Source organism: Hemicordylus capensis, chromosome 1 (assembly GCF_027244095.1).
Source record: "Hemicordylus capensis ecotype Gifberg chromosome 1, rHemCap1.1.pri, whole genome shotgun sequence".
NCBI classification, from domain to species: domain Eukaryota; kingdom Metazoa; phylum Chordata; class Lepidosauria; order Squamata; family Cordylidae; genus Hemicordylus; species Hemicordylus capensis.
The window spans coordinates 458,845,767-458,855,751 of NC_069657.1; the positions used below are offsets into that span (position 1 = coordinate 458,845,767).

At 59.7% G+C, this 9,985-nt stretch overlaps 1 protein-coding gene across 3 annotated transcripts; it reads right to left on the bottom strand.

The window, feature by feature from the left end:
* LOC128325710 (uncharacterized) lies at positions 1-9,032 on the bottom strand. 3 transcript variants are annotated; one of them, XM_053251379.1, is made up of 6 exons: positions 8,638-9,032; positions 7,250-7,489; positions 6,937-7,075; positions 6,313-6,458; positions 5,035-5,087; positions 1-4,117 (listed from the first exon to the last, which is right to left on the bottom strand). In XM_053251379.1, exons 1-6 carry the CDS (start codon positions 9,015-9,017, stop codon positions 3,312-3,314), a joined length of 1,764 nt encoding a protein of 587 aa, XP_053107354.1. In that variant the 5' UTR covers positions 9,018-9,032; the 3' UTR covers positions 1-3,311. The 3 variants fall into 3 exon arrangements, with proteins under 3 accessions (XP_053107354.1, XP_053107369.1, XP_053107363.1); XM_053251394.1 differs by lacking the exon at positions 8,638-9,032 and adding an exon at positions 7,914-8,211; XM_053251388.1 differs by lacking the exon at positions 8,638-9,032 and adding an exon at positions 7,667-8,211.
* Positions 9,033-9,985: the final 953 nt, after the last annotated feature.

Genomic DNA, 9,985 nt, shown 5'->3' on the forward strand with positions numbered 1-9,985 from the left:
AACATTTGCCTCTGGCCTGCGGCCTTTATTTCTGCAGTACAACAAAACCAGAAGCTTTAGTTTATCATGTCAGGGTTTCAATACGTGGCTCAGCAGAGATGAGTTTAGCACCAAGGAGTCGAACCAAAGTGAGGCACTAACGTTCTGGACTGCATCAATGCAGGTGGAGAGCCCAGTTTGGGATGCTTCCAAATGCAGAACAAAACAAAACCTCATCTCGAAAGCAAAAGCAAAGAATTAGCACATTCATGAGAAGGATAGATGAAAACTTGCATCCTGATGTGTAAAGTGTACTGTCGTGTCAGTGCCAACTCCTGGTGATGACAGAGCCCTGTGGTTGTTTTTGGTAGAATACAGGAGGGGTTTACCATTGCCTCCTCCCGCGCAGTATGAGACGATGCCTTTCAACACCTTCCTATATCACTGCTGCCCAATATAGGTGTTTCCCATAGTCTGGGAAACACACCAGCGGGGATTCAAACCAGCAACTTCTGGTTTGATAGTCAAGTCATTTCCCCGCTGCACCATTAGGTGGCTCTATCCTGCTGTGTGGGGGTAGTTTAGAGTATGTCTTATCTAGAATAATTATTTACCACTTCTCAACAAAAATGTTCATAGAACAGTTTACATAGGAAGAGGACAGAGAAGATGGTTAACATAAGAAGAGCCTTGCTGGATCAGGCTGAAGGCATATCTAGTCCAGCATCCTGTTTCATACAGTGGCCCACTAGAGGCATCCAAGAAACCCACAGGCAGGGGGGTGAGGGCTTGCCCTCTCTCCTGCTGTTGCTCCCTTGCAACTGGTATTTAGCGGCATCTTGCCTCTGAGATAGACCTGTTCATTGATAGACCTGTTCTCCATGCGTTTGTCCAAGTCCCTCTTAAAGCTATCCAAGCTAGTGGCCATCACCACATCCCATGGCAGAGAATTCCATAGAACCACCACATTCTGTGCTGTATGAAAAAGTGCTTCCTTTTGTCGGTCCTAATTTCCCAGACTTCTGTTTAATGGCATGACCCCTGCTTCCAGTGTTGTGAGAGAGGAAGAAAAATGTCTCTGTCCACTTTCTCTACTCCATGCATAATTCTATACACCTCGCACGTATCTCCTCTTAGTCACCTCTTTTCCGAGGTAAAGAGCCCCAGATGCTGTAACCTAGCCTCATAAGGAAGATGCTCCAGGCCCCTGATCATTTTGCTTGCCCTCTTCTGCACCTTCTCCAGTTCTACAATATTCTCCTTAAGATATGGTGACCAGAATTGCACACAGTACTCCAAATGTGGCTGCTCCATCGATTTGTTTGTATATGGGCATTATAATTTTAGCATTTTTTACTTCCAGTTCTCTTCCTAATGATTCCTTGTATGGAACTGACCTTCTTCACAGCTGCCGCACATTGAGTTGACACTTTCAATGAGCTGTCCACCGCGACCCCAAGATCTCTCTCCTAGTCAGTCACTGACAGTTCAGAGCTTATCAGCATATATATGAAATTGGGGGTTTTTTTGTCCCAATATGCATCACTTTACACTTGCTGATGTTGAATCGCATTTTGTTGCTCGTTCACCCAGTTTGGAGAGATCTTTTTGGAGCTCCTCACATTCTGTTGTGGATTTCACTACCCTAAATAGTTTAGCAACCTCTGCAAATTTGGCCACTTCGCTGCTTACCCCAACTTCTAGATAATTTTTGAACAAGCTAAAGAGCACTGGTCCCAGTCCAAGGAGAGCTGGTCTTGTGGTAGCCAGCATGACTTGTCCCCCTAGCTAAGCAGGGTCTGCCCTAGTTGCATTTGAATGGGAGACCACATGCAAGCACTGTAAGATATTCCCCTCAGGGGATGGAACCACTCTGGGAAGAGCAGGTGGTTTCAAGTTCCCTCTCTGGCTTCTCCAAGATTCCTGCCTGCAACCTTGGAGAAGCTGCTGCCAGTCTGTGTAGACAATTCTGAGCTACATAGACCAAGGGTCTGACTCAGTATTTGGCAGCTTCCTATGTTCCTACATGTCTGGGGGTGGGGGGTCATGTACTTCCCTCTATTGGTTCACTCATACTCTGAAGAGCAGCACACCAGCAACAGGCACCAGGAGGGGCACTGAGATGAGCAGGGGTGGGGGTGTGACAATTACAGTGGCCCTCCCCATGCTGAACAGGAGGAGGCTTCTTGGCCCAGCCGGCAGGGAACAGGGAGCTTCCACAGAGTGGTTCATTCATTCAGAAACGGGATCCCACTCTGCAGCCTCAAGGGATACAATCTCTCCCACCAGCAGGCCAAGGAAAGGCTGGAGTGGCATGCTCCCTCCGTGAGGCCCGTAGCCACCCCTGTTTTGGCTACTGCATCCGTCGTGCAGCCCTCCAGTTGCACCAGTGAACAAACTGGAAGTCAAAAACCAGACACTTTTCTCGAACGGATTCAGGACAGGAGGAGTGCTGGTGGTGCTGGTGGTGGTTTCTTCACACAGAGTGTAATTCATTTGTGGAATTTGCTGCCACAAGGATGGCTCAAAAAGCAGCTCAGATGCTCTCTTGGCAGAAGAGAGACCTGTCCGTGGTCACTGGCTATTCTAGTCCAAGGCGGCCTTCTGGCTCAGAGGAGGGACGCATCGGGCCACCAGGGCCTTGAACAGCAGACACAAGGGCAGGTGCTTGCTGCATGTGGGTCTGTGTGGGTCGCTTGTGTCTGGGCCCAGCTTGGTCAGAAGGCCTTGGGGAGGGGATCTTGGAAACCTGACTCGGCTGCTGTGTGGGGGTACAGCGGGTGACACCCCAGCCAATGCCAGGTGCCAGCAGACCAATGGAGCACATATGCAGCAGATGCATTCCCACCTCAGCAGCATGGGTGCCTGCATAGGCGCATGGTGGGGGGGGGGGGAGGAGGAGGAGATTTTCACCAGACTCCCTCTTTCCCTGGAAGCAACCTGCAAATATATCCCAGCGGGCTGTGTGAGTCTCAGGGGAAGAGAAGATCAGTGACAATCCCCGCCACCCTGGAACAAATCCAGGGCACGTGTGTTTCCTTTGGCTGCAAGAGCACAGCATTAGTCGGGATGCCAGTCAACACCCCTGCTTTCAGGATATGCTCCGTGCTCCCTGGTCATTAAATTCCTCCTAGTAAGGCACGGTTCCCCCTTGTGCGGTCCATGCAGCGAGGTCTCCACGCCTTTGCACACTGGCATCCAAACAGTTCTTCTCCACAAAACCTCCTGCTGTAGTAGGGAGTGGGTCAGTCTTTGCTGCAGGGGGGCTTGACTGGTGGTCTCCCCGGGGGAGCTGGACCATGAAGGGCAAACCATAGAGGGGTGCTCCTCTGTCAGGGAAGCACCAAGCCCTGGGGGGGGAAACGGTCGCGCGGCAGATCCCCGTCAGAGTCCGACATCAACCGCCAGGTGCTGGGGCCCAACAGCTGATAGTTGGTGTCCCGGTAGGTGCTGACGTCACCGGCCCGGCTGGCCCGCACAGCCTCGTAGATCTCCCGCACAGCCGGCGGCAGGGGTGGGAAGCCGGCTGCACAGGCCAGCTCTTCGGCATAGCTCCACTGCTGGGCCTTGAGTGTGAGGAAGTGCCGGGCCAGGCCGCCGGCCTGCAGGTGCTGCTCCAGCCGCCTCTGGGCCTCAGCCGCCATCTCGGCCGCAGGAGGCAGCTGGCACCGGCCTCCCAGCACGGCAAGCGCGAACAGCACCTGGCAGTGGAAGTGTGGGAAGGGGCAGATCTGCTTGCAGAGGCCAATGAAGAAGAGCGACGGGTGCTGCGGGGGCAGCAAGTGCCGGTACAGGGGGCCCACCCCATAGTCGGTCTCCTGCAAGCCCAGCTGGGCCAAAGGCAAGAAGGGGAAGTGGTACCGGTAGCCAGTGCAGAAGATCAAGACATCGGGCCGCAGCACCGAGCCGTCCCCGAGCACCACCGCCTCCTTCGCCACCTCCACAAGTGGAGGGACCTGCAGCACAGCCTCCGGCAGGCCGGACACAGGCAGGCCCGGATGGCTCAGCAGCACACAGGCGGCGACAGGGCACAGCTGCAGGGCCAGGTCCACCCCGGAGGGGCCAGCACCCACCAGCAGCACCGACAGGCTGGCAAAGGGCTCTGGGTAGCGGTAGGAGTGACTGTGCAGCAGGCGGCCTGGAGAAGGGAGGAGAGGCAGGACAGAAGCACAGAAGAAGAGGAGCCCTGCTGCTGGGTCCGGCCCCCCAAGCAGGCCCATCTAGTCCAGCATCCCGGTGCCCCCCACCAGATGCTGTTGCGAGGGCAGGAGAGAGGGGTGGCCCCCACCCCACCCCTGGGAACACAGCACACCTCTCCTGGGCCCCTGGCTTGGCCCCCTGGCTTGAATCCCTGGCTTCAGCGGCCACGTTCTCGGTGCCCACCATGCATGTCTGCCACAGTTCCGGCTGCAGGGAGAGGCTCTGGGGGTGTCAGGTGAATCAGTGGGGGGGGGCATGCTGAGGGCTTCCCCTTTGTGAACTCCACCAAGGAGGGGAACAGCGGTTCACCCAGCAGCCAGCCAGGCGGCAGGAGAGACTCATTCCTGGCCCTTCTCCTTCTCCAGTTCCCCAAACCCTTCAGACCCTGGAGCCTAGTTGCAGACTCCTCTTCCCCACTGCCCCAGCCCCCCAGAAGAGGCACAGCCAGCTCTGGAACCAGGAAGCCTGCTTGCCCAATGACCCGCAGCTCCCTCTGTGGAGGGCTTTCTTCTTCTTCTTCAAAATAAATTGGGTGAATCTAATTGAAAGGTGGCCTCCCAGAATCCAAGGGCAGCGGGGCGGGGCTGTAGGGAAAGTGGTGTGTGTGTGTGTGGGGGGGTGAGACGAGATATTACAAGGGCCCCCCAGGGAAATGACCACAGTGCCTCCAGCAGGGATTTGGGCACAGGCAGCCCTTGAGTGGCCATGTAGCATGAGGGAGGACATCCATGGGCCAGTTTGTTGGCTTCTTATACTGGGAGACTCCGCCATTGCTGGCCGCTGTAACAGCCCCAAGTCACAGAAAGCAGAAACCTGGCATGCTCTGGGAGAGGGCAGGAAGGTCCCAGCCCTTACCTTGGAAGCTGTCTAGGCCAGGGATGGGTGGCATGAATGGCCGGGCATAGTGCCTGCAGAAGCAAGATGGAGGAGGGGGCATGAGTGGGGGGGGGAATCAGAGCCAGTTCTCCCTCCTTTCCCCAATTGGCTCTCAAATAATCAGGGCCCTGCCTTTCCCCTGATGCAATCTGGGGAAGCATCTTGAGGAGCCCCCCCCGCCCCCCCTCAGTCTGCTTCAGCCTCCTTGACACTGCTTTCGGGGCCTTGGCACAACCATCTCTGCCCGAAGAGGGCCGGCCACTACCCCCCCCCCCCCGCCAGCCCCTGCCCTACCCCCACGCTTGATCATAGGCTCTGGATCTTGAGAATGGGGAGGGACCTTGGAGATCTTCTGGTCCAACTCCCTGCTCAGTGCAGGAAATTGCTGAAGGGGCCTCTCTGGACAGACGGATCCCCTGCGGAACAGCCCTTCCCATTAGGGCGTTCTTCCTAATGTCTAGTTTGAATCGGGTTCTTTGCAATGTCAGCCTCTGGGTTCTAGTCCTGCCGTCCTCAGCAGCCACAGCAGAGCCCCCCCCCTTGCTGCCCCCGATCCCCTCTGAGCTTTCTCTTCTCCAGGCTCAACACCCCCAGCAGCTGCCTCAACCGTTCCTCCTGGGACTGGTGAGTTCCTGAGCCTTCCTGGGCCTTCTTGACCTCCTCGGAACCCGTTCAGGTTAGCAGCAGAATGTGGGGCCCAGAACTGGACACCAGATTCCAGGGGAGGCCTCACCAGCCCAGAGCAGAGTGGAGTGGCGGCTTCTCGTGATCTGGACACAGGCGGCCTTCGAGGGCATTGGCTTCTTGAGTAGCCGCATCGCACGGCTGGCTCCAGTTTAGGGTCCTTCCACACACACACACCCCCCACACACACACCCCGCTGCCAGGCCAGGCCTGCCCATCCTGTCTCTCGGCAGCTGGATTTTTCCTACCCAAATGCAGGAGTTTTCGTTTGTCTCTGTTGAACTCTGTCCTGTGGGTTTTGGCCCTCCGATCTCCAAACCTAGCCAGATCAGTTTGCATCTTGACTCTGCCTCCTAAGGGGGTAGCAGCTCCCCCTGCTCCTCCTGCTCCGCGTCTCCTGCCAAGTGGACCAGCCCCCGCCCCTCCTCCAAGTCTGCGCAGCCCAGCAGGGCCCAGGACAAAGGCCGTCCCACAGCAGCACTCAGCATGGAGCCCAGCCAGCCCACAGGAACTCCGTCTAGCCCACTTCTGGCCAGCGACTTGCCAAGAAGCAGACGACCCCGCAGCACTCACCCAGTGCAGACCAGGACGGCGTCAAACTGCTCCGTGGCACCCGGGGTCGGCTCTGGGCCCTGCCAGGCGGCCGTCACCTCCCAGCCGCTGCTGGGGCGGCCCTCGGCTGCTGGCACAGGCCTGACATCGGTCACCTGGCTCTGGAACTTGAGGGAGGAACAGGTCAGGTCCAGGAGCCGCAGGAGGCCGGAGTGGGGCAGCTGAGGCCACCCAGCCATGGGGAGGGCAAGCCCCTCATGCCAGGAGGCACCGACCTCCACCCCAGACAAAGGGGCCCTGAGAAGCCGGAGAGGCATCTGGCCGGTAGCTCTTGGGAGAGGCCGACACAGACGGTGTGAGCAGCAGGCTGCTCTTCCGAAGAGGGAGATGGGCTTCCGCCTGCCTTGGAGCCCTGCCCTTCACCCTGGGCCTGCTGTTCTTCTGTGCTGAGACAAGGGGGCTCTGCACATGCTCAAAAGCACTCTTCTTGACTACTTCATAGGTTACCAAGCTGAGCCCCCCGGCACTGGAAACCAAGTCCACGGCCTGGGCAACCGGCCCAAGTGGCTCCCTGCCCCAGTCCGCACGGAAGTGTGGGCCTCTTTCTGCCCAGCCCCCCAGTGGCCCCCACCCTCCTGCTCTCACCCGGACATGGCGCTGGACGCCAGAATCTTCCGCATAGCTCTGCAGATAGGCCAGGACATCCGAGTGATGCAGAAAGGATGGCAGCGACGGGTCAAAGGGGAAATCCGGGAAGGCCATAACTTCCTTCGGCAGGTTGGTCCTGCGGACAGGGAGAGGACGCAGGGCCCCGTCAGCCCCGTCAGCCGGCCCTTCCCCGCTCCGCTGTGCCCTGCAGCCGAGGCTTCGGCAGTCCAAGCCACAGACTCAGGCCTGCTTGAGCTGGGGGGGGGGAGGCGGGGGGGCGATGCACGAGCCCGGAGGGCCACGTGGCTACCTGAGGTCGCGGTACATGCTGGAGTGGAGGTGCTGCGGCTGCTGCCGCCCGTCGGCGTCTCCCTCGCTCTCCTCAGAGTATACCCAGGTGCCTCCTAGCTGGGCGGAGGCTTCAAACACCACCGGAGGGGAAAACGTGTCAGGCGAGGCGAGGATGTGCCGGGCAGCACACAGGCCCGCGGCCCCTGCCCCAATCACGGCCACCCGCCACTTGGGGGCTGCCGCCATCTCACAGGAGGGGCTACGGGAGGAAGAGACAAGAGGGGAGAAGCATGAGCAGCGGGCCGGCCCCCCTGCTGCCCCCCCCCACTGGGCCCATGCCAGGACTAGGCCGAGAGCCAGGATTCTCAGAAGCGGCGGCCCATCACAGGCTGCCCCAGAGGCTGGATCTGGGGCCCAGAGGGGGGCAGGCAGGCACCTGAGGTGGGCCTCATCCCGGCCAACGGCCCGGAGGTTTCTGCCTTTGTGCTGCGGCGGGAAGCACCATGTGGGGTCTTCGCGTGGCTTCCCCCAGCACCTTCTGAACCAGAAATCCCAGACATCAAAAGGGTGGGGGGCGGGGTGGGGTGGGGGGGCTTCTCCTTGGAGGAGGGGGGAGGAGGAGGAGGAGGAGTTGCCCTCGCCGGGGCCTCGTCAACGCGACGCCCAGCGGGGGTGATACGAACCACTCGCCCACACGGGCAACAACGGGGGGGTCACTGCTGGCCAAGGAGTGGCGTCCCTCTGGTTCCCTACTGGCCTCCCCGGGTCCTCTATTGATCCCTCTGGGCAAGTGGCTGCGTCTCGCCCCGTCCAGGCGCCCAGCGGGGCTGGAGGAAGCCCTCGCCGACCTCCGCCCCACCGCGCAGGGCCGGCTGGCACCGCAAGACTTGCCCCCGAGCCGGGCCGTTTCGCCGCCCCCACCTCACCCCAGCCGCGGGGCGCCCCTCTGCAGCCCTCTGGCCTGCTCCCCGCCCCGCCCCCTCCCCCGCCCGAGCGCTGTGCGCGGCCACGTTCCGTGCGAGGGCAGCGGCCGGGAGTTCCGCGGGGCCGCTTTCGCCTCCCCCCGCCCCCCCCCCCGGCCGCCGCCGCGCCGCCAGGACAGAGCCCCCCCCCCCCCCAGGGAGCGTGGCGAGGCAGAGGCGGCTCCCTTCCCGCCGCCCCGGCCCGGAAGCTCCGTGGAGAAGCGGCTTCCTGCCTCCGCCAACGCCGGGCAGGCGCGTCGGGGCGCGCGGGGGGCGGGTGCCCTCCCCCTCCCTCCCTCCCCCTCCCTCCTCCGGGCCGGGCACCCGCCGCAGCTGCCCCGTCGGGGAGGGGCGGCCAGTCCCAGCTGCGCGGCCGCTGCTCCGCTCGGAGGGGGGCAGGGAGGGGGGGCGGCGGCGGCGCTGCTCGGCCGTCCTCCCGGCTCACCTCGGCAAGGAGGGGCTGCCCGCTCGGTTCTGGGGCGGGCCAAGACGGGGCGAGGCGTGGTGGGACCCCGCGGAGCTGGGGAGGCTCGGCCCGGCCGGCGATCCTGCCCCCCGGACCGAGCTCGGCGGGCGCGCTGGGCCTCGGCTCTGGCCGAACTGGGAGGCGGCTCCCCGCTCCGGGCCCCGCGTCTCCCTCCCTCGGCGCCGAGACGGAGCGCGAGCTGCTCGCCGGGTCCTGGGGGCGGACTTTGCCCCGAGGAGGAGGAGGAGGAGGAGGAGGAGAGAGGCTCGCTCCGCCCCCCCCCCCCCCGCACTGGGGCTGAGCGGCCGGGAGGGACCCTCGGGCCAGGGTCGACGAGCCCCAAAGGCCGGTCCCACCATGCTGGGGGGGATTCGGCAGGGCTTGAAGGGTCAAAACCGGCTGGTCGTGCAATGCCCTTGTCCCAAACTTGGGGGCGGCCCCAGCTAGACGGCTGCCTACCATTCTGCCCCCCCCCCCCCATCCCAAGAAGGACACGGCAGAACCGGAGAAGCTGCAGGAGGCGGCAGCCAAGACGCTCAGGGGCCTGGAGCACCTTCCTTAGGAGGCCGGGCTACAACGGCGGGGGGCGGGGCGGGGGGGACGGGGGGGCTTCTTAGTTTAGAAAAAAAGATGACTGCGGGGAGACATGATCGAGGTCTATAAAGTGTGAATTTGCCCTTTAAGAAATGGGGCTCAGACAAGTCAGGCAGTAACAATGAATTTCCCTAGCTGACTGCTTTTGCTGCTAGCAGTCATACTTCTGCAGGCGACCGGCAAGCTGACATTAAATGGGCTGATGCCCTCGCTGGTGGTCTGTAGTACAAATGTACTAACAGGCTCAGTGCAAGAGGGAGCAGGAATGATAAGAATTGTGCAAAACCACAATGACATCTAGAAAACAACAGTAATAATATATAACTCTCATGTATATGGTCTTTTTGAAATCATTTTGTTTCTCCCCAACAGTGCTGCCCCTCCAAAATTGCCCCTTCTCCTAAATAAGCAACCTACTCTCATGTGCCCCCCATTACCCAATTAAAAAGCATCCCATAATATTTTCAATAGCCAAGCAATGAAAGCGATTTGTATTAATATGAAAGAAAATTTTCTTAAAGTATTGTATCAATGGTATATGACACCTAAACAACTTAATAAGGTATACAAAAGCTCTGTGAGGTGTTGGAAGTGTGGAGATTTAAATGCAGAAATTTCCCATATGTTATGGAATTGCCTTGTGGTTCATAAATTTTGGAAGGCGGTATTAGATACAGGTGAAACTCAAAAAATTAAAATATCGTGCAAAAGTTCATTAATTTCAGTAATGCAA

Coding starts and splice junctions, on each gene's coding strand:
- LOC128325710 (XM_053251379.1), bottom strand. CDS start 9,017: ATGGTGGGACCGGCCTTTGGGGCTCGTCGACCCTGGCCCGAGGGTCCC. Junction 5,088..6,312: donor GCCGTCCTGGTCTGCACTGG/GTGAGTGCTGCG, acceptor TTGCTTCTGCAG/GCACTATGCCCGGCCATTCA. Junction 4,118..5,034: donor TGGCCTAGACAGCTTCCAAG/GTAAGGGCTGGG, acceptor TCCCTTCTCCAG/GCCGCCTGCTGCACAGTCAC.